This window comes from Colletotrichum scovillei (genome assembly GCF_011075155.1).
Source record: "Colletotrichum scovillei strain TJNH1 chromosome Unknown Contig00009, whole genome shotgun sequence".
Lineage (NCBI taxonomy): Eukaryota > Fungi > Ascomycota > Sordariomycetes > Glomerellales > Glomerellaceae > Colletotrichum > Colletotrichum scovillei.
Window position 1 is genome coordinate 1,407,194 of NW_023336267.1, and position 22,464 is coordinate 1,429,657.

Here is a 22,464-nt window from a genome sequence, read left to right on the forward strand (position 1 = left end):
AAGTTGGGCTATGCCATTCCCTTTTGGTACCCAGACCATCCTTTGACTTTTTTCCCGGCTATACGACGTGGTGGACAACGGACCAGAGTCCATTCATAGGAGAATACAATACATATGAGGACTGCTCAAGGTTCGAGAACTTTGACAATTGGCCATAGGGTAGGCCTCGTGGTCCCCACTTAGGTTCATGAGTTGCTTCTTGCCCATGTGCCTCAAATATCTCGTTTCACGGTCCAACATCCCAGCTAGACCTACCTTTCTTTACCTCAAGCAAAATATGTGGTAGGTTATAATCGTCTTGATTAATTTGATGTACAACTTCAAGGCGCATGCAAACCTCGAAAGCCAGCCGAGATCCGTCCCCCTTCTGTGTGACTAGACCAGCTCCGAGCAGTCCGCCGTGTTGAAATCACTGTCCATGGGTCTGGGGTATAAACACGCGATTTCTTATCATCGTATCCTTGCCTTACCCTGCAAAGATCAAGGTGTCATCCCGAAAGCCGAAGGCGCGGCATGGGCGGACGGGTCAAACCGATCGTGACGGCAGTGCATGGCTAGTTGGCTACATGCAGCGAGTCTCGGTGGCCGGGCCTCGGTGAACATCGATTGATGACAATAGGACAGCTATCAATGATCTTGAAGCTGTCTTCAAATATCGACAAAATGGTTCTAGATGTCGCGATTTGGCTGAAACCGCCTGTGCTGCGAAAAATGTAGCAGAGGCCGTGGAGTAGGCATGTGATGGAGATGAAGTGATGAACTTGTATCACAACTGCGGAATCTAATCCGCTCTTCGAAATTGAAGATGCCTTCTTTGATAAGAGGCGGTCTGAAAATATGGCTTCAATGAGCCAAAGACAAGCCTGCATCACGAAACTTCATGTGGTCTTTGCGCAGTTCAAGGCGATTTCGGTGCCATTCCGGCCCCATGTCTCTTTCCGGCAGTCTGGTACGTTCCTGCGTCCATGTCCTTGTAACCGTCAGGTCGCGAATCTTGCGGCGGCCTGGTAAGTCATTTGTTGCTGCTGATTCGAAGGGGAATATGCTTTAGAAAAACTTGACAGCGGTCTTAATTACTCCATTCGACATGAAATGACAATATTGCGTGCTCGAGGTTGCAATAAAGCTCGATAACCTTAGCTTCCTCCCACAACGAGCTCCCCCTGCATTCATCACTTTGCGAATATGCATATTCAAAAGACTAATCTCGCTTCTTCAACCTCTTTCACCATCAAGCACCAGAAGCCGTTTACCCCGCATCCTTCTCGGCTCTTCCCCATTGGATCGCAGTTGGAAATCCTTGGGCAAAAGTCTTGGATTTCTTCGGTCTCTCGGTGGAACATGTGCGGGACCTGCATCCCGGCCCAATTGCCCCGTCTGGGAGGTGACAAAACCCCCTGGACATCTCAAAGCTGGACCCTTTCCCCGGTTCCCTTCCTCCGCCATCGGTGCAATTGCACCGAAGTTGAGGGCTTCCCCTTCCCTTTTGCAGCTCTTTGAAGCTAGATCGGCACAGAGCTTCATATGGCTCTTTTACTCTCTTGCAGGTATGACGCTCCGTAACCCGAGTCGAAAGAAAGAGGGGAGTTCCTTGGCCTCATCTAACTTGCAGATCTAGCGGCCACCAGCAACGTAGCATCCCCCTCGATTGCGGGCGACTGTCCGAGAAAGATGGAGCGAACGGATGGCATCATGCGCGCTGAGATCGCGTCGGGCCAAGTCTGGAGGCATTCATCCGTCCATTCCCACGACTCGAGATCATCGCGCCGGATGATGCCATCCACAGGCTGTGCTGCGAGCCAAGACTCGGCGGATCGCGCGGTCGACTTGATGACATTTGATTTCGCTTTTCGTTGTACCGAAGATGTCTTCGCCTCTTATTAGAACAGCACCGTCGCCGCCTTTCTTTTCGCAGGTGTTGTGACGGTGCACGGTCAGACGTCTTGAGTTCCTCACTCTTTGTTCTTCCAAGAATGTCTCGGCTCGCTCTTGGTCTCGTTGCCCTCGCCGGCCTCATGGCCCCGGCCAGCGCGCAACGCTTCGACAACAGCACCAGCGACAGCGCCACCGTCAAATGGCTCGGCGACACTCCCTCTTACACCGCCGGTACGACATTCGGCCTGCCCTGGGCCCGCAGCAAGTACTTCCCCAACTCGACCGAGTTCTCCCTCTCAGGTGGCGGCTTGCTGCAGACCTGGGTGACGGCATACTGGTCTGACGGCTCCATCAAATGGACCGGCCACGCGATCCCCGAGTCCGACACGATTCTGGACGAGTACACAGTCAGCGCATCCTCGTCGTCCAACTCGACGACGCGCTTCTCTCGTGCCAGACGGCAGCAGTCTAGCGGCCTGACCGTCACCGACTCATCTGATGCCGTCAGTGTCGATACTGGCAAGCTCGCCATCACGTTCCCCAAGTCGGGTAATGTCGTCGTTGGCGAGATTAAGACAGCCTCTGGCAAGACTATCGGCCAGAATGGAAAGCTGGTGCTGCACTCTCAGTCCGGCGTGGAGGACCAGGCGGAATTGAAGGGCCAATCTGCCATCAACTACTTCAACTTTGAGAGCAACATCGAAGAGGTCACTGTCAGCAAGGACAACACTGCTCGTGCCCTCGTCACCGTCCGCGGCAAGCACTCTGGCGACGGTAGCCACGAAGACTGGCTTCCCTTCATCCTCCGCTTCTACCTCTACCACAACTCCGAGGCTGTTCGCATCGTTCACACCGTTATCTACGATGGCAACGCCGAGGAGGACTTCATCTCTGGACTAGGCATCCGCTTCGAGGTTCCTCTCGAGGGCGAAGAGCAGTACAACCGCCATGTCAGAATCTCCGGCATCGACGGCGGCCTCCTGAGCGAAGCCGTGCAGGGCATCACCGGTCTTCGCAGAGACCCCGGCGTCGACATCCGCAACGATCAATTCGAAGGCGTGGAGCTTGCCGATCCCGCAACATGGGACCAGAGAGTCACAACCAGACTCAAGTGGATCCCTACTTGGAGCGACTTCAGCTTGACTCAGCTATCTCCTGACGGTTTCACCTTGAAGAAGCGCACCAAGGCTGGTCAGAGTTGGGTCAACATTCCCGGCGGCACACGCTCAGGTGGGCTTGCGTACCTCGGCGGTGCCACCAAGGGTGGTCTCGCCGTCGGCCTGCGGAATTTCTGGAAGCGTTACCCGACCGGTATCGACATCACCAACGCCGCCACGGACAAGGGTGAGATTACAATCTGGATCTACAGCCCCTCGGCACCCGCTCTGGATATCCGCCCCTACCACGACGGTCTCGGCCAGGAGACCTACGCAGAGCAACTCGATGCTCTCGAAATCACGTACGAAGACTACGAGCCCGGCTTCAACAACCCCTACGGCGTCGCCCGAACCAACGAAATCTTCCTCTACGGCTTCGACCAGACCCCCAACCGCACCCTCCTCGCCGACTTGACCGACCACACCAACAACCCTCCCGTCCTCTTTGGTGAACCCGAATATCTCGCCGAAACCAAGGCCATCGGCAACTACTGGGCGCCTCCAGCCGAGTCACCCTCAGGCCTCGCCGCCGACATCGAGAAGCACCTCGACTTCCTCTTCAAGTTCTACGAGGGTCAGGTCGAGCAGCGCAGGTGGTACGGCTTCTGGGACCACGGCGACTTCATCCACGCCTACGATACGGACAGACATCAGTGGCGCTATGATATCGGTGGCTACGCTTGGGATAACTCGGAGCTCTCCCCCGACCTCTTCTTCTGGAACTACTTCCTCCGCACCGGCCGCGAGGACGTCTTCCGCTTCGCCGAGGCCCAGGTCCGCCACACCGGTGAAGTCGACGTCTACCACCTCGGCAAGTACAAGGGTCTCGGAACCCGCCACGGCGTCCAGCACTGGGGCGATAGCGCCAAGCAGGCACGTATCTCGACGCCGCAGTACCGCAAGGTCTTCTTCTTCGTCACGGGCGGCGACGAGCGCACCGGCGAGCTGATTGAGGAGATCCTCGACACGGACAAGACCTACGGCGTCCTCGACCCCAACCGCAAGGTCCGTACTGACGGCTGGGTCCCGACGCCCAACTCCTCTGTCGCCGTTGGTCTTGGCACGGATTGGTCCTCCCTCGCCGCCTCCTGGCTTCTCGAGTGGGAGCGCCGTGGTTCCCGTTGGGAAGAGGCGCGCACAAAGCTCACCAACACCGCTGCCAGCATCGCCAAGCTCAAGAACGGCTTCGTCACGGGCTCTGGCCTCTACAACCTCGCCGACGGCACCCTCGGGCCCCCGCCCGCGGACCCAAACAACAACGGCACCGTCGCCGTGTCACACTTGTCTGCCGTCTTCGGCCTCATGGAGGTCGTCGCCGAGTTCATTGAGCATGCCGGCGACGATGTCCCCGCAGGCTTCGAACAGGCGTGGTACGACTACAGCTACTACTACAGCGCCAGCGCCGCCGAGCAGACGGCGCGGTACGGCAAGGGATTCGGTAACACGAGTCTCAAGCAGGGACACTCTCGTCTCACTGCGTACGCTGCCCACCGCACGAACAACGCGACTCTCGCGGCTCGTGCTTGGAATGAGTTCTTCAACACTGATGGATTGAAGCAAACTGCCCCTTGGAGCACTGTGCACTTCAACGGCAGTGATGTGTTGGCGCCTATCGATGAGGCGTCGTGGATCTCTACGAACGATGCCGCTTTGTATGGACTGGCGGCTATTATCGATTTGGCACTTGTCGGTGAATACCTTCAATGAAGTATTTGAGACGTTCGTTCCCGTCGCTCGGGACATTCTTCTTAGTATGATTCTCCGGGCACTCAGACGCTGCCCAACACTGTAATTACAAGCAACGAACCACATGTATCTATTCGTAACTTTTCAGGCATATAATCTTTTCCAATTTGACAAACTTGATCTCAAGATACTGCATGTAATTGGGGTGCCGTGTGCCGCCTAGCGACAGGAGTGTCCAGTCGCTTACGTGTGACTATCTCCATCATTGTGACCGACTTCCCACATTTCGCCATCGGACTTGTACAAGGATTGCCACCCAACACAATGTCATCTGTTTAGTCTGGCGGTACTGAGTTCCATCTTGGCCATATTATAAGACAAACGAAGAAATATTTCCACTTGTCGACCCAGCGGGACTCCTCGCATGACAAGAAAAAGTGTGGAGCTTGCAGCGTTCCAGCCGCAAAGGGGGAGAAGCAGTAGATTCATCCACAGCAGTGTTAATCTGAGCATGATTCTTGCAAAAGTGAACAGACCTAGAGTGTGTCTGTTGGAACTAAATTGATGATGATGATAATCCTCGTTTCTCGAGGCGGGCTGTACTCTCTCAGAGACAGCAACCAGTGTGGCATCGCTCTCCATTGTTTCTCTGGTATCTAGTGATGGCACGATCACAGACATCGTTTCGTTGTTCATCGTGCGAAAGAGTAGGCTGGCGATTTCAGTTTCGATACTCAACCTTGAAATCGTCAGAGTAAGTCATGTACGATATCAAGATCGGGATGAATCTAAGCGTACATGCGGCTCCCTCAACTGTGAGTTGATGAGACGTTCAAGTCGACGAAAAATAGTGAAAGGCCAGGTCAGGCTGAGCAAGACTTGAGAGTGAATCTGGCTGAAGGTGAGGTAGATTCTTGAATCCCAAACTGTCGTGATGTTTATACAGGTTGTTTCGTGCGGCTGATTGATGTTGTCGTCACTTGTTCTGGAACGGGTCGAAAAGAAAGAGGGCAGCATTCAATTCTTAAATCCTCAATACAAGTCACCCGTTGAACCAATTACCCGAGACCACTGGAGATCGATTTTCTGAACATTGAACATGCCAGGGATAATCAGCAACAGGTGACGGGCCACAGTGCCTAGATGCAGCTCGTTGAAAGTGGCACAGCGTCGGGAAAGAGTCTCGCATATGACATGGATTGCGCGGGTTGATCAAGATAAGTCCTGTTTCGGGGGCTTCACGTGTGACAAATCGATCACTTCTGGACTGATGTGGCACAACGAAAAGCAGCTGGTTCGGTTACCATCACATGGGCAAGCTTGGTCACGAGGGTCATTTGGTAATCAGCCGATGACAGACCAAGACACTCTCGATCCTACATATCATTACGGGCGAGGACTTACAATTTTGTCATCCGTGATCATTGTAACCAACTTTATTCCACTACATCATTGAAAAAATGGTGCTCCGTATTTCGAACGATTGGCACTGCTTTGGGGCTTCAAGCTGTTGACCAAAGGAGTGGTCGTGGGGCGTTTTGTGATTCTCGGAGCGCTGCGCCACTCAAGACAGACGGTCTCATTGCTGGCCATTGGGGTGCGTCAGCATGTGGCTCGAGATGGGTGTATTTTTGGAATATGGTTTGGTTGCTCAAGATTTGCCACACTCATGACCGGTACGTTGATTCATAAAGTATACACCGATTTAAAGGGAGGAACAAGTCAGGCAGTCATGCTTAAGTTGAAAGCTTTCAAGAGAGACCGCAGCTACGTCGACTATGATACCTCCATCCCTCACTGGCGTAAAGGGGCAAACACCGATGATCCTCCGCTAACAGTATGCCTCCAGAACTGTCGCATAGAACGTTATCAAAAGTACCTATCGGCACCTGGCGCTCCTCGTTGCATCATATGAGAATATGGGATACCGAGCCCAACAGTTGCAGCATGAGTTACAGCCATCGCAGTTGCAAGGCTTCGGAAGGAGCAGTTTGCCATATTACTAATATATGTCGCATGCTTAGATGAATCAACATCCCTTGAATGTGGCCTCGTGATCCATTACTGCACGTCCTTCATCGTGGGTTGGCGTGCACTTCGCCTGCTTCAAGATTGAAACGGCTGAACCAGAGCCAAACAGAATAGGTTAGTAGTCGCGTATGCTGCATTGTGTCAGGTAGGAAGACGTACCACAAGGGACATGTGTAAGAGTGCTTGAGGAGCCAAAGCTCGATGCACGCCGAACAGAAGACATGGCCGCACGGTAACTGGCCGACAACACTTCCAGCGACAAAGTCATCCAGGCAAACAGGACACGTCTTGGCCTCGGCGACCTTTGCCAACGACTCGAGCTTTCCCCGTGTCAGCTTTGCCATGCGGGCTTTTCTCGGTAGCCGGGGCAAGCTATAGGGGCTCAAAGTCGATGCATCAGGGGAATCATGTCGACTGCGGTGATTGCCCGCTGTTGTAAGGTGTAGAGAAGGAGGCGGCGGAGGCGGCGGAGGCGGCGGAGGATGCCTCAACTTCCTGATCTTCTTCCATCCGAAAAGGTAGAGTACGAGGCCAACTAGGAGTGCGAATGCGACACAGAGTGCTGCTGCGACGGCACCTGGCTGCTTCTCGGGCACCCAGGTGGTTGAGGCATCTGTGACAGCGGCATCTGGAATGCTTGTCGGGCTCATACGGATGATGTCATGAGGAATGTATTGACGAGGAAGTTGAACGGCGGGAGGACATCAAGATGAGCAGAATCCAAGCAGACACGGACAAGAATCCTGCTGTCCTGCGGCTTTTAAGTCCTACAAACGATCCATGAGTATTACTGATTGCACCGTGTTTCGTGTCAACATTACGCAGAAGCAATCTCACCGACTCGAAAGTCATGTGATGTCTCGGTTGAGGGATTAAGAACTTCCTGTTGCTGCGTGCATTCATATCCGGGTTGCCAGATCAGGTCCTTCGGATGCGAGTGCATTCCGTAGGCTTGGCGGCCGATTGGAACAACGTTGACATTATTTGGGTCTTTTTGCGCCCGCTTCCCATGGGGAAGCAGTAGCTTGTAGGTAATTTTAACGTAATGGTTGTCCATCACCACCGAATCCGACCGTGCCTATGTTGGCCTTTTGTGTATGAGCGATTTTCTCTTGGCACTCAGACCTCCTTGCTTCCCCAGCCGAATCGGGCCTCGTGTAAGTGAGCCTCGGGAGGCAACCCGCCAAAGGAAATTGGAGTTACGAGGTGGTAAGTTACCGTTCTAACTAGTATTTGCTTTTGTCATACCAAATTTTGCCATTCAGAGCAATAGCGCGTTACCTGCGGGCTTGTAATGAGAGGCATTTAACGTCAATCAAAACGAGGGATCCAGGAGGATTTGTTTTCAACTCCCAGTGATAATCCTTCTATTACTTCTTCTTTCCTAGAAGTGTTATGACTGGCGGCTCGTATTGAGAGAAACCGGGGGCTTAGCGGCTCTGCTTGCTAATTTTCAGGGAAAAGGTGCTGGATCGATTGGGAATGGTTGCAATCTGCCGTTGATTTACTTCAGGAAAGCGGAATAGGAGTGCGTTTATTCATGCTGTCCTGTGTCTTCTCCCCTAATTTCTTGAAACGATCAACAATGCTCGATACCTCCGGATAACCAAACATGGCACCGATTTCATGTCGAAGCACATAGCACTGTGTGTCAAGCTTCTTGAGCTCCATGCCAAAGTGCCCTTATTCCATCCCACAGGCATAGTGCACTGAGTAACGAGAGGGGGATTGAGTTGTGAAGTTCAAGATAGGAAATGGTGGCCGGCAAAACAATGCGGCGCTTAACCATTTGCTGGAAACTATCATGGCAATGATGAGCTTGATTGACGGGAAGATGGCCGACGCCATCGATGGAGGATCGTTCTATGTCATCCGTTATGCAATCACGCCGCTGAATAAAAAGAATAATCATGAAATCGCAGTCGGAAGCCTATGCCAGAAGAGAACAGTCTCATCAGAAACGTTGACATTAGCGGTGTCCCAATAGTTACGATATTTACTTTGAGTGGTATGTATAAGTATGATATCCAAACCGACTTTGTCATTTCTCTCAAAGAAGAAAATTAGTAATGACATGTAAAAACTTGGCAGAGGTTAGAGCTGCGAGAGCACTGGTTCAATTGATGTTGGTTTGCCCATCATGGTACATGGTGTAAGGTAAGCCATGTTAGTTATACGCAGCCCATTATCAACCTTTTTGTCTATCCACATGACAGAGGTATCTCCGAAGCCCTCGATAGAATTCTCTTTGCATAAAGTAGCCATCTTCGCCTATTTTTACGCAGGTGGAGCTGCACATCTTCACCAAGCATCTTACAGTCCCGCTGATCTGAGATCTCACTACACTCCTTTATCAGCAGAGTCACCCCGTCTTGAGAAACGGCACTACGCGAGCAGACAACATGGACCTTCTTCACGAGCTTGAGTCCATGGCTGTGACCCAACTGGATAACACTGAACCAGAATACGATGACATCAAGAGGTGGCAGTCCCTCTTCGGCTATACATACACTGATGCCGCACAGAAGATCCAGGATCATCGATCCAACTTTGCACGAGTCCAAGTCTCTGAACTCCACTGGGACATGGTTCGCGCAGAGAAGGAATCTCAGGGCTACGACAAGGAGTCTTACGAGTATTCTTGCGGCCTTCCGCAAACTCAGACATCGCACGTCGAGCAAAGTACTCAGACCATGAGGAAGAAGAAGAAGTCCAGCATCTACCTCCTTAAGCTAGCGGGTCCTTTCTCTAGCCCTGAGGATGTTCAAATGATCTGCGGTGCTTCTTCCATGCTGCCCTCGAGTTTCAGCGGCACAGACGACGACGGCGCTGCGGCCTCCTTTTGCAAGGTTGACGAAGCAACCAAGAAGATCCTCCTCAGTCACCTTTCCGACATCGAGTCAACCTTTCAACCCACACTCATCCGCTACGCAAAGGCGGACAAGAACCTCTCCACGACATCGATTCATCCAACCCTTGGATCTGAGGCCACCTTGCCCCATCACCGCCTAAATTCTGAGTCCCAGATCGAGTCAGACCAACGACTACTCCCGACCCAGGACCAGTACCCAGTCTGGTACTTCTTCTACGGTACCCTTGCGGACCCTACTGTTCTAAACAATCTTCTCGGCATTGAGCCAGTTTATCGAGCTGCAAAGGTTCGCGGTGGCCGTCTTGCAACCTGGGGCGGAAAGTACAAAGCTTTAGTGAATGCGTCAGACTACGAGAAGAGCTGTGTAGATGGACACGCTTTTCTTGTTACGAACAAAGATCAGGAGGATGCACTGCAGTTATACGAGACTGACAACTACGAGGTGGTCCGGTGCGTGATTGAACTGGGAGGGGAGAGGAATGAAGAGGTCAGAGGCCTTACATTCCGATTCATCGGTGAAACGGAGGCGTGATAGGGGCAGAAGCCAGAAGAGGGACGACTCGAGCCCGCGAATCCACGAAGTTTCCGGAGAGCATAGCGTGCAGTGTTGATTATGGGGATATGGTAGTATGTCAAGAGGAAAGGGACAAAAGTCATCACGCATGCCGAAGAGGATTTGGTTTACTGGGCAGGCGAGGGGCGGTCTCGGCGGCCGCCACGAGACTCCCACAACAGACTTATGCTTAAAGGTGGGCTGACCACAAATATTATTAATGCTACTTAGAAAAACCCGTCTTTTGCGCCTGCTTTTGCAAATATTCCTTGTGCTTTGGCTGAACAAAGCTCATATCCCCCCTGAGCATCAGCGACCTTTCCACACCCTCCCGCAGCCCGGACTGCAAGACATGCTCGCAAGCGCTCAAAGTGAAGCCGAACCGCGGATGCGTCGTCTGACCAAAGCTGAATGATGTGGACGATGGATGCGAGAAGCCAGAGTGGACAGTGAACAACTCGAGCTTGAGCAGAACCGACTGAAGCGCCGAGGCGCTCCCGCGGTACGCCGCGACGGGATCCGGGGCCGTGAGATCGATTGTCTGCGCCGCGAAGGACCGGATGAGTGACCCTAATAGGATGCTGTCACACCGTTTGCCGCCCGTGGGATCTTGCGGCGATGACATGCATCGGTCTCCGTGTTTGAGCGTCATGTAGAGGCTGGCGTAGGGTTCCAGCATGGTGGTGAGGAGAGTCTTGCGTATTGTCGTAGCATCATCTAGACCATGAGTCAATTGGTTTCATTGCAGAGTCTCTGAATGTCAGGAACTTATTGGAATACGTACCAACAAAGCCAGACGGGAAAAGATATTCTATGTGGCAAAGCTTGTATGAGTAAGTTTCACGGTTCGATCCGCTATAACCGAACACCAAGTCTCCATCGTCGTCAACTAAACACTCGGTAGCAATCTTCATCGCCATGTTATTGAACATTTGGGCGTCCCCAAGTTCATAGGCAACACCCAGAAGTAGCGGGTTCTGCATGCTCGTCTTGACAGCCTCCATCCATCCCCGGGCCCATGGCCGCGTGATGCTGGTCGCGTCATATTTTTCAGTGACCACAAGGAACTGGTAGAGACGTGTGAGCTCCAGTTGTTCGGGAACCTTTTCAAACCGCCCATGCGAAATATCGAGTAGCATTTCCAAAGCCTCTTGCCGGTCATCGGGGAGTTCCACAGTCCAATCTCGCGAGACGCCATCCATATGATGTGGTCGCGATTCAGCGAAACCGCCGTAGAGCATCTTTCGAAAGACCGTTGAGGCTCTCGCGAGCGCTTTGGAGCACACAAAGTAGTTTTTGGGCTTTTCTTCAACGTCTTCTCCTACAAAGAGGTAGAGGTCCCCATTGGAATCGATGACATCCAGGCCGCCAAGACTCCGGATCGCCGGCTCGTGGTCGGGATCTTGGTCCATTGTCGTCATGACACGGAGGAACTCTGGAGAGCGCTCATCGACTTTTGCCGTGTACTTTCTGGCTTGGAGTTGTTGTATGTTTGTCAGATGAACTTTGCGAGTAGCTCTTACTGGTACAAACCAACCCAAATCTGATCGTAAGTTTCGGGGATCACCAGGTTGCCCCAGTCTGACTTGTCCATACAGAGGCGTTCCAAAGGTGGTCAGATTGTGGCCCGTGCACGTCACAGAGGTCGTACAACGGGGGAAAAGGGAGTGTTTTGAAGTCGGTTGATGACTGTTGGGCAGAGGGCGGGAATAAGGGGCGGTCGAGTGAGGGTCCTGAGGGCTGGGATGAGCCAGGGGTCGGTGTTCGTAACCTAACTGAATAGAGACATGTTCTGCCAGAGGAAGCAGAGACCATTCGGTTGACAGAACTCTCACAGAAGGGCTAGGCTCGGAAACTGATGGCTTCAAGACCGTCCTTGGAGCGAATGTTATACGGGCGATCGGCACCATCCCGGCCCCCGAGGCCCCCGCGCGGGCAGGGCAAACCCACCACGATAACGCCCAATGCTTCGCGTCTCGGGGTGCCCAGTCCCGTCACGGCATCCCACCCCTGTGCGGCGCGGCGCGGGACGCTTTGATGACCCCACAATCCGAGTGATGTGCCGACAGTCTTGCAGTCAGCGAGGTCTCTGTCGGGCAGAGAGATAAGACATTCTAAGTCGATAGTGACTTTTCCCCTTCCCAGCTCGCATAGATACTAAAATAATGGCTTAATGAGTTGAGTGATGATTGCTGCGTACATGCGTTGCAGCTAAGCTTCCGAAGGCTCACTTGGCATACGTTAAGTAGTTTCTTGGATACAGGTGATCAATAGAGTTGGGAGAACTACGCCGCAGTCTCGACTACATGACCAGCATCAGAGTTCTACTGCATAAGTACGGACAGTGAATCTTGTCACTTCCAAACACACTTGACTCCAAATCAATTAACAATGGCAACATTTCCGACAAAACTTGGATCTCTTAACTCCTCTTGCTTTGTGAAGACCACCATTGAATACCATATAAGGAGGATAGTTTACTAGATATATCTGTCAGTAGATAAGGATGTACTCGGCTCTATATCTTGGTGGTCGGCTCAAGTCGCAGTCATTGGATCTTTGGCTCGATAGAGAGCTCGGGGGCCACCAAACCTACATGTAGTAAGTGTCCAGGATTCTAGGCCTGCACATCAGATCTCGTGTCCTGTCAGCTGGCTTTGTGTGCCGAGACATTCCGGCATCCCACTCTCCCTGCGGGCTAAATGCCATCCTGTCTCTCTGACTGGTTTGTGAGCGAATCATAATGAGGTCCCCACGTTTCTGCTTTCTTATGCCTCTAGCCTTACTGAAGCATGTATATATTCCTCCACAACTCACACTCATATGGAAAGTATTATTTCGAGACGGTTTGAATAAGTACCTTCTCGCTTTCAAAAAACTGGCAATCCGGAAGTGTGATTACCCGATTCCAGGGCGGGACAAAGTACAACCGCGCGGGAACTGCACCGCACTCATGCTATCACCCCGGGGGCCGACAGGTCCCGCGTTCCGCGATGCGACGACATTATCTTTGCCTGGTACTAAGTTTGAAAAACCTCAGATACCACGGTTTCGGAATCTCTTCTGCCCTGCAACGCCGGTGCTCTGGTAAATTAAACGCTAAGCAAGCACGAGGCCTGCTTTCGCCTCAGGTCACCAGACTATATCAACCAGCTTGGTCCTGAACGCAGCAGACTGCTGTTGTAATTGAGCGCATGATTATTTCCTTAGGCGCCTTATCTCTGTAATTATCTAAGAACTTGATACTTTGTAACTCTACCTTGCATCCACCTTGCCCTGCCTACTTTAGGAAATACATAAGTAGACTGTTGGTCTTTACTGTGGTCTACCCCGCCTAAGCATGCAAGAGCAGGAGCTACTTTAGCAAGTAAGTACATTGGTCCCTGTGACTATTGCCCTAATGTGGAAATCCAAACTAGAAAGTCTTCCCGAGAAGTGGAGAAATGGGTGGTAAACAGAGATCGGAGATCGGAAGGCTCCATCGTCTGGCCGGGGTATTCCAAGCCGGCTGGTGGGTCGCGAGGGCTCTACCTCTCTTCTAATAACTTCCGAAGTCGAGATAAAGGAATTATGCAGAATACGTAGCTCACTTCAATGCCGCGGAACTGATTCACTGACTGTACATGTATGTAGCATTGAATGCCACCTGTTTCTTTGGGTGGTCTAGCTTGCCGCTAAGTTTTACTCTGATCCCTGCCCAATAACATTATACAGAGTTCGAGTTGTCTGCGCAAGACCAGGCAGAGGAGCGGTTTGGGCCGTTGTAGTCATCGATGATTCCCATGATGGAACTGTAAGTCCCCGCGACCATCAAAAACGTTCCCGAAACCACAACAAAAGCGGCCCAAACACACATAGCGTACCATCTTATGGTAGGGTTCTGTTTTCCTTTCGTCCAGTTGTCGTAGAACCACATGCAGCCCATCGGCTGGAAGCAGATCAGTGTGCCGAGAAGCGCACCGATGAGAGAGATGAGACTGTTAAATACGGGAATACCGCTAGCTACCAAATAGGCCACCAAAGCCACAGTAAAGGTGCAGCCGATCCAGGTTGCCCAGTGGGTAAAGGTGTTAGCTGTCAGGTGCCTTGATCCTCTCAGAATTCGAACGAATACGTGCTTGCTCGGTAACTACGATCTGATTAGCAGATATTCAATTTCTGTGAACTCAAGACACTCACATGAAGCAAGACTGCAGCTGAGACAATAAGACCAGGAAGGCCGAGTCCATAGGCGACCTTTTTGACGCTGGGCCCAGCAGAGCCGAGAGCAGGCGAAGAAACGTATGATCCACAGTAGTAGTAGACAACGGCACCTACAGCCACGTAGACGAGCGTAACAACAGATTGGCAGAGAATGAGAGCCCGGGTATAATGCTTGGGCTCGCGCATCTCAGCCACAATGGAAAAGAACGCTGGCGTGCCTGCGTACGAGAAAACAAGTGCAGAGATGGCAGCGATGGCCTCTGTGAAAGTGGGCGAGCCTACGAGCTTGAAATCCGACTTCCAAGGGACATCTTTTGGTGCTGCGGCAGGCCTATCCTGTAGGCCAACAGCAATGGTCACGGTGAGAACTAGCGAAGCTATCAGATGCTGCAGGTTTAAGTAGGGACTTAGAGCCTAGACTTACCGGCCACAATGATACTCGTAACACCAATCCATGCCAGCCAACTGATTCGTCCCAGTGTTCGTATACTAGAAAAGCCGAATCCAATAATCGCTGCAACTGCAACAAAGATGGCGGTACAGGTCGCGTGCATAGAAAGAGCATTCAAAGCGATAGAGATACTCAGCATAGCGGAGCCTGAGGTGAAGGTAAAGACTATGGGGGCAAAGATTAGTGACTTGATATTGATACCGATCACCCGTTACAGAGCACTCACAGAGGCAGAAGCCGGCACCGAAAATTTCACGGCCAATCCAGCCAAACATCAACTCTCCCGCATCATCAACGCCGTAGACTTCGGGATGGCGGAGCTTGAAAGTACCGACAATGAAGTCGGACCAAGTAGTGATGCCGCTAATTACGCAGACAAGAATAACACCGGGAATTATCCCCATGGTGTCGAGGATAGAGGGGATGGATAGAACGCCGAGACCCATCTGAGTTTTCATCATCAAGACGGAAGTACCCAGCCACCCGACCTAATGACGGTCAGTTCTTACGACTCTAAATTCACCAGAAGAGAGTCACAAACACTGCGGTAGTTGGGGCCATCTTCCGTAATCTCACCAAAGACGGCATCGTGGGCAATCGCGTTGTCCGCGGCGACAACCTTGCCCGTGTTTGACGGCGCCTCACCCAGCGAGCTATCCTTGATCTCTCTTGTGTCCGACATGGCGGTGCCTGTACGCAAGCACTCACTCTCAAAAGATGGGTCGAATCGGCGGGAACGGGGTCAACAATTGGGCGATACTAGGAAGGGAACGGCAGATTGAGCATATTATTATACTTGATGAATTTTCCCCAGATCATCCTGCAAGCTGCCGAGCATTTTTCCGGAGAGATGAAAATTCTCCCCACCTCGCGGGGTCGCTTCTTTCGATTGACACATTCCTTTATTAAATTTCGATGGAGTCAAGTGAAAATCCCTTCTCGTAAGTGCGCCGGTATCGGAGTGTGTAAGTCCGAGCCTTGGCGAGATTATATGGGCACTGACTGGGCAGTCGAAGGCTATCTTTGAAGATTTACGCCGCAACTTCTCTGCCGGACGCTCAAGTAGGAGTTGAGGGGATTCAGCAACTCCGCGAATCCGAATTCAAAGCTCCAGGATAGCTTCTTCCCTGCGGAGAATTGGGTCCATCGCGGATAACATTCATCATTTGTTCCGCCCTAGATCCCGCAAAGGGTTGTCTGGGGAAGTGGAGACCTGAATGGAATCGATCACCAATCAGGCTCCATTCTCGTTATGGCCTTCCTCTTTGGATTAGACAACTGATGAAGATGTCTTTCTGTTAATAAGAGAACCCCCGGTTGTGGGAACTATTGATATCGACGGCATTCAATTTTGGTTGCTGGCTGCTTTCGAGACTCTTCGAGACCCTATGAATGTGGCACAGGAAAGTAACGACTAGCCCGAAAGCGTAGGTGAGATCCCAGCGTGTATAATATGGAGGTGGCCCGTGGATCTCAGTAATACTACCATACGCACGCAATGGAACCTGATACTTATCATCAGCGTCAACGGCTGATGTTCTTCCCAAGAGAAATCTGCTTCTACCTAATCGAGAAAAGCGGAACCAGCAAAGAGGCTTCTTCTCCATGATCCACTTGTACCCGACGGGATGCACAAGCAAGATCACACACTTCAAAGCTTCCATTGGCCATCCGAAACTCTTCATACCACTCCAGAGCCGTGGTAGGTTTCAAACAACCGTCAAACTAATATACATTTCTTTTTGGCCCAGGCCTTTCGACTTGGATACTCTACTTGGTCTTTGCCAGGCTTGCGTTCTGTGGCGTAAACGTCAGGGGCACGTCCGCAGGGCTTTGGGCGATGATATCTTGCACGATGGGACCGAGTTGCGCGTCGATAGGTGTTTCGTTGGGAGACCAGCCAAGCTCGACGGGAAACCTCTCATTGCCTGGATGTTGTCAGCCTTTCTCGCCTTGATGAAGAGAGTTCACCTTAATCAAACATACGGAAGAAGTACTCCAGAAACGTCCTGTTAGCAACAGCAACATCCGGGTCGCCAAAGATTGCCAGCAAGAATGCGTTCTCGCCAACAATGACTGGGATCTGGACATCGGTGATCGAAAAAGTCGGATTGATAAGACTCATATCAAAAGCGTGCCGAGCTCGGGCGTTCGCGATCATCGTGATATTAATTGCCTCCTCGTCTCCAAAGTAGCTCACAAAGTTGTCGAAAGTTCCTACGTCGAAAGCGTTGGTGGGGTCGAAGATGGCATCTTTGCGAGAAAGACTACCATCGTGCTCGATGACGTTGTGGGCATGTAGCATTTGCAAGTCGAAGAACTATCCATAGCAAGATTAGCCTAAAGCACCTTTGGCTAGGAACATGAAGTTTTGGCGATAAGCGAAGCAGTCACGACTCACAGTTGAATTAGGAGTAGGATTGACGACGAGGGCATTGTTGAAGATGTTGAGGGCGGGCGCTTCGGGCACATTCAGCGCATCGTTAAGGGCCTTGATGAGGATATCCTTGGTGATGTTTCGGCCGTCATGGGGAACAAAGCCATGATTGGAAAGGGTGTTCATGACCGGACACGGCGCTCGTTCTATATCCCATCTAGTCAGCTGTGGCCTGAAAGTCGTTGGGACATATTGTGAGACTCACGATCATTAGGACCCGGTGGGCTCCAGGTGAAGTGATTCGGCTTCAAAGTACCCCAAGATTCGTTTCCATTTCTCCACCCCTTCAGTCCCTTGCTGGGCGGCAGAGCAAAGCGCGTGTTTGGGTAGGCGAAGTGAGGGAAGGCCTGGACGACGGAGACAGCCCCGATGATGGTTGGGAAAGAGAAATGCATGTCTTGCTCAGTTTCAAAGATGGCTTTTAGTGCTAGAAGGGGACTGAACTGCTTGTAGTACACTTGGACTGTAATTAATCGGTGATTCAAAACTAGGTCTATTCATATTGGCGAGAAGCAGCGATGGCTTTATATCATTCTCATCTATCTCGAATATCAATTCTCCATATGATCTCAAATTGCGAATGATTTACTGGCTGGTTTCTCACTTCTCACCTGATTGGCAACACCCTGTTCCAAGTGCTCTAGCTGATTCACGAGGTGGAACTGCACAACCAGCGCGGTACTGCTGAGCCACAGACATGGACCCACTCGACAACGAGAACGAAAACGAAGATGAGGCTCTCCCCAGCTATGATTGTTCCAGATCGCTGTACGGGGTACCAAACCATCGTTCTCGTACCCGTAGGCTGCTGGAATGGTAGCAGCCAATGTGATCTAAGGAGTTGTCATCTGCCAAGTGTTATGCACCCAGTCCTACGTACGTTACCGGTGGCTCAGCACGTCTTCCTTCCGTTCTTTGCTTGGCGCCAGTGAGACCCAGCGCCAGTGTATTGGTCTAGGACTGCAATATGAAAACGCCCTTTGAATACACATTAGGATCAATGATGATCTAGCTTAAGGTGATGGAAGTAGCCATTCAATGCGGCCAGAATACGAAACATCTATTCAAGCATAAAGTTGAAACTGCGGGCCGACCAGGCACTTTAAAAAAACATGGTCCATTAGCAATGGACGACTCATGGTTCGCAAGAACACTGATGGCTTGATTCGTTGGAGGTGTTCACACGGCTCCGAAGAGGACTGATAGGATTCAACCTCTAAGCCTCTACCTTGATTGGTCTCATTATAGCCGGGTCGTAGTCATAATGAGCTCATCCTGTAGCTTGTCACTGACCCTTACATGTAGTTTCCACCCGAGGTCATGATTTCCAACAACATCTTCAAACCAATCGAATCCGCCATCATTTACGTTGCTCCGCTCCGCGCGGCGTTCTTGGGCTTCAAAGGTTCCGAGATAACAGAGGTTATTTCGAAGTTCTTGGCAGAATAATGCCCCCAGCACTTCCGGGCTCCCGTACCAAAGGTGGATCTACCCTCTAGTTGCCTTACTCGTGTCTCACAGCAAGGATTCAGAGAAGACCTCTATCTATACTGTCATATCACAATAAGCAGAGATATGTTGAGATACTGTTGCGACATCAAATTTTGCACCTCCTTGAATCCTTGACGCGACAGAGACATATAATCTCGACAGCGACCAAGGCAGTTCGGTGCGGTCGTTGCAAGCTGATACGGGATTTTAGGTGAAGGTCCCCGAATAAGCTTCACTGTGGCTGGTACTGGTCGTTGAGAAGATGAGAAAAGCACGCCCAGTCCCATCCGATCCCATCAGACAGACTAGGCGACCATTCGTCGCCAACCATGGGCATCTCGCCAAACGAGTCGAATCCGAACTCCGATCCGCCGGGAAACCCATTTCCTTGGTTATAAAAGGGCATTGTTGAACCAGGCACATTGCCACCTGATTCCCTGCGGCGGCTGTCGTCACTGCCAGACCACTGAGCATCTACCGATCTGGGCGTTGGTGTCTCCCCAGCGTTTTGCCAAGGGCTGGCATCCGGCATGGATCTTGGAGTCATGGATGGTACGGTAGTAGTTGTTCGGTTACCCGAGGATCCCGGCGTCGGTAACCCTTTGTGAAGGAATGAGTCGATCTTTTGTAGCAGCATATCTAGCAAGCCATCACCCCGAAGCCTCGTGTATATCTCTCTCATGGAGTCTGAGGCCGTTTGAATGAGCTACGAGCATATTAGTGACATCAAGAGAGTCGTCGAGAGGGTCGCTCAAAGGCTGCTTACGTGTAGATCCATAGTTGAGATGCGAGAGTCCGGGTGCGTTACGACATGGACGGCTAGTGTTGTGAGTGCGTGAAGTGGCGCAAGAAGATTCGGTAGAATCGCATTTGACTTGGAGTCGACCGCTTCGACTACTATCCTGAGAACTTTCCGGGCGGCGTTGGCGGCGAGACCTTGCCCGTTTCGCATGATGTAGTCCCACGGTTTGCCTTTAGCGATTAGGTTGGCGCCAGAAGTGATTGCCTCTTCGCTGATTAGAAGACTGTTTCGTGAGAGGATCACGAGCCTGTGATGCGTCGTGTGAGTGAGATGTATCTGATGCGATGAGACGAGAAGCTTGCTTACGCATTATTATAATGCATCGATATGAACGATGCAAAGGGGCACTGTTTTGAGCCGATCAAGATGTCTGATATCGGCCTGGAGTCGAATATCGTCAGTTCTACCTTCACCTATCCACGTATGGGTTTTCATGAGGGACGGTCAAACGTACCTTAGCTCATCGGGCACTGATTCACCCCATCTGGTCAAGAGCAGCTGTGCCTCCCCTGTGGTCTCAACCTTTTCAGCTATGATAGCCTGCAGCGCACCGTCTCGGAGTCCGTCTTCCTTCCGGCTTACGATGACAGCCTTTCTTCCGATTTCGCTGAGTATCCTCGCAAGGTCGACGGTCACAGCAAACGCCTTATCTTTCGACGAAGTGCCGTTGCCCATGGGCATATCGACATGAGGCGGATAGCACTCCTCATCCTCTATTGAAGATAGGCGACCCAACTCGAACGCCAAGAACTTTTCAAAGGAGAAGATGCCAAGCCAAAATGCCTTGCGCTCTTCATCATTGGCAAAGTCTGGCCTCTTGTCAGGGCGGTTGTTTTTGCCGCCCCGGCACGTTCGAGGTTTGTGCAGGCCCAGCGACGTTGCAATAGAAACCGCCGTGGTGAGAATGTTCCAAGCCCCAGCGCACTCATCATAGCAGTGAAGACACAATGAAAGAAGCGCCAAGGATCTGACAGTCTCGACGCCGTTGACGGTGACGAGGTGGCCAATAAGAGTTTTGCAGTATATTACATAGTCCCCTGGATCCAGTGTTGGTTCCGATAGTGCCGCGGAAGCAAACGCGATGGACATGACGAGGTAGACCGAGACCAAGGCCGCTAGCCCCCGTGCCTCAGCGAAGTTAATTGGGCCGAGTTCCACGGCTGTGTCAATGTCTCGCATGAGACGGTCTGGGGTGAAGAGTGGATAGACCAGATTGATACCTTCGAGGTAGCGGGCAGCAAGCTCGCGGGCAATTTCTTTGGGAGGAAACGGGCAGGGTTCAGACGACAGAATGCGGTAAGCCGGCGGCCTGTCTATGCGCGTTGGCATGCCGCGCCTTTGTTGGATCCCTAGCCGACGCGCAGCAAGGTCCAACCAGTCGCCGAGGATCTCGACCGAGTTGTTCCCGCGGCTGGGGCGTACTACAGGTAACTTTCCTTGATACTTGGGCGGGGCCTGGCAGGCGGGAGGTTCCTCATCTTCCGGAATGATCGTGACGGCAGCATCCTTGGGAACCGTTACGAGCTTGGTAGCCACTACGGAAGCTGTTCGGTCACGGCTGTAGAGCAGCTCTATCGACGGCGAAGTCTTGGTGCGGGTGTCCGGCAATGCCGGCGGCGGCGGCGGCAGCTCAGAGCTCTCAACCTCTTCTCGAGGTGAGTGTGGAGACGCGACGGCCGTCAGCGAATGCGTCAAGGACGCGCTGGATGCCCGAGACAGTCGGCGCTTCGTCTCCCGGCGCTGGACCTCGACGCCGGGCCTCCGCCGGTCCGTCGTGACGCACTCGATGCCGGCGTTGATGCAGGCCCGGCACGATGGCTTTTGCTCATCGCAGCGCGTCTTCCGGTTGCGGCAGTAGTTGCAGGCGAAGTTGATACGTCGCCTCTTGGCTACCGAGCCCGCCGCCCCCGAGGTGCCCTCGGAAGACTCGACGACGACGGACGAGGGCTCGGCAGCCGCCGCGGGAGTGGGTACGGGGTTCGTATATGATGACATTGCCGCGCGTTGCCTGTGAGGTGTGTGGAAATTCCTCACATAGCCGATACCTGAGTATTCTCCACTGACCTGGCTAGACTGGTACGCTTACTGGCTGCTGACTGACTGGGTTGTTCGGGAGCTGGAGATGAGGGTTCGGCTGGGGAGGTTGAGATGCCGAAGCGCGTCGTTATGAGGAGTACTTTGGCGTTTCCGAAACGTGAAGAGACGGCACGGCCCAGAAAGAACGAGGAGATCGAATGACTCGCGGAAGCGTTTCGGGAGTTTCTTTGGGTGGTTTAGGTGGTGGACACTGCGCAGGCCGACCGGCCCCTCGTTCCGGTTGACGCGATGATCAGCTCGGAATAGTGGGGGAGGTAGAAGATGGGGAATTCCAGCCTATCTCAGGGGTCTTTGCCATGATTCTTCACAACGACATGTCTACTCGGCCAATGAGGCTCTGGAAGCGGTTAGACTATTAGATCTTCCCCATGGGGTTTACAATGCAATCAAACATGGGGAGATGGGGAGCCGTACATGTAGGCTTAGTCCCTGCGATCGGTAGGAATGCCATTGGTCTAAGGCACGCTTCTACCGTGGTTATCGGGAGTTGATGGGCCTGAGCCGAGCCGACAGCCCAATGAAGCTATTCTCTGATAATGGTCTAGCTTTGATTGGACCACAAGGCATACTACACTCCTGTAACTTGATGAGACTCAATACCGTCAATTGAAATGGCTAGTAGGACTATAGACAGTCAACACAAAGAGATCTAGAAGCGACAGCAACCGCTCAGACATCAGTTCGTATATAGTCAGAAGCATGGAACCTCGTCAATGGGCCCTTGCCGGCATCACGACTTTGAGTTTGCTGCTTAGGTCTGTGCTGCGACAATTTTCAACGTCCCATCAACTTTCCTTCTCGCCTCACGC

At 52.2% G+C, this 22,464-nt stretch overlaps 7 protein-coding genes across 7 annotated transcripts; 2 read left to right on the top strand and 5 right to left on the bottom strand.

The window, feature by feature from the left end:
• Positions 1 to 1,973: 1,973 nt before the first annotated feature.
• Positions 1,974 to 4,739, top strand: HER10_EVM0005942 (uncharacterized protein; the record flags this gene model as incomplete). The annotated part of the gene is made up of 1 exon (XM_035475543.1): positions 1,974 to 4,739. The coding sequence occupies one exon, from the start codon at positions 1,974 to 1,976 to the stop codon at positions 4,737 to 4,739; it is 2,766 nt and encodes a 921-aa protein (XP_035329405.1).
• A 1,783-nt stretch (positions 4,740 to 6,522) lies between these two features.
• Positions 6,523 to 7,530, bottom strand: HER10_EVM0006220 (uncharacterized protein). Its single transcript, XM_035475812.1, has 2 exons — positions 6,909 to 7,530; positions 6,523 to 6,839 (listed from the first exon to the last, which is right to left on the bottom strand). The coding sequence occupies exons 1-2, from the start codon at positions 7,397 to 7,399 to the stop codon at positions 6,794 to 6,796; spliced, it is 537 nt and encodes a 178-aa protein (XP_035329442.1). The 5' UTR covers positions 7,400 to 7,530; the 3' UTR covers positions 6,523 to 6,793.
• A 1,621-nt stretch (positions 7,531 to 9,151) lies between these two features.
• Positions 9,152 to 10,153, top strand: HER10_EVM0000071 (uncharacterized protein; the record flags this gene model as incomplete). Its single annotated transcript, XM_035469866.1, has 1 exon — positions 9,152 to 10,153. The coding sequence occupies one exon, from the start codon at positions 9,152 to 9,154 to the stop codon at positions 10,151 to 10,153; it is 1,002 nt and encodes a 333-aa protein (XP_035328715.1).
• Positions 10,154 to 10,396: 243 nt separating this feature from the next.
• Positions 10,397 to 11,998, bottom strand: HER10_EVM0006685 (uncharacterized protein). The gene is made up of 2 exons (XM_035476264.1): positions 10,959 to 11,998; positions 10,397 to 10,891 (listed from the first exon to the last, which is right to left on the bottom strand). Exons 1-2 carry the CDS (start codon positions 11,593 to 11,595, stop codon positions 10,398 to 10,400), a joined length of 1,131 nt encoding a protein of 376 aa, XP_035329509.1. The 5' UTR covers positions 11,596 to 11,998; the 3' UTR covers position 10,397.
• Positions 11,999 to 13,880: 1,882 nt separating this feature from the next.
• On the bottom strand, positions 13,881 to 15,510 carry HER10_EVM0009741 (transmembrane amino acid transporter; the record flags this gene model as incomplete). The annotated part of the gene is made up of 5 exons (XM_035479217.1): positions 13,881 to 14,303; positions 14,354 to 14,745; positions 14,802 to 14,993; positions 15,055 to 15,316; positions 15,370 to 15,510. The coding sequence occupies 5 exons, from the start codon at positions 15,508 to 15,510 to the stop codon at positions 13,881 to 13,883; spliced, it is 1,410 nt and encodes a 469-aa protein (XP_035329896.1).
• A 1,088-nt stretch (positions 15,511 to 16,598) lies between these two features.
• HER10_EVM0009198 (uncharacterized protein) lies at positions 16,599 to 17,660 on the bottom strand (the record flags this gene model as incomplete). Its single annotated transcript, XM_035478694.1, has 4 exons — positions 16,599 to 16,756; positions 16,815 to 17,148; positions 17,230 to 17,411; positions 17,471 to 17,660. 4 exons carry the CDS (start codon positions 17,658 to 17,660, stop codon positions 16,599 to 16,601), a joined length of 864 nt encoding a protein of 287 aa, XP_035329826.1.
• Positions 17,661 to 18,988: 1,328 nt separating this feature from the next.
• HER10_EVM0012136 (fungal specific transcription factor domain-containing protein) lies at positions 18,989 to 21,762 on the bottom strand (the record flags this gene model as incomplete). The annotated part of the gene is made up of 4 exons (XM_035481537.1): positions 20,013 to 21,762; positions 19,865 to 19,939; positions 19,523 to 19,805; positions 18,989 to 19,462 (listed from the first exon to the last, which is right to left on the bottom strand). The coding sequence occupies exons 1-4, from the start codon at positions 21,551 to 21,553 to the stop codon at positions 18,989 to 18,991; spliced, it is 2,373 nt and encodes a 790-aa protein (XP_035330179.1). The 5' UTR covers positions 21,554 to 21,762.
• Between the last annotated feature and the right edge of the window lie 702 nt (positions 21,763 to 22,464).

What these genes read in the sequence shown, in the direction of transcription:
- HER10_EVM0006220 (XM_035475812.1), bottom strand. Translation starts at nt 7,399, where the DNA reads ATGAGCCCGACAAGCATTCCAGATGCCGCTGTCACAGATGCCTCAACC. An exon ending in TCTTACACATGTCCCTTGTG is followed by an intron (nt 6,840 to 6,908) that starts GTACGTCTTCCT and finishes GCTCTGGTTCAG; the next exon opens with CCGTTTCAATCTTGAAGCAG.
- HER10_EVM0006685 (XM_035476264.1), bottom strand. Translation starts at nt 11,595, where the DNA reads ATGACGACAATGGACCAAGATCCCGACCACGAGCCGGCGATCCGGAGT. An exon ending in TTTCCCGTCTGGCTTTGTTG is followed by an intron (nt 10,892 to 10,958) that starts GTACGTATTCCA and finishes CTCATGGTCTAG; the next exon opens with ATGATGCTACGACAATACGC.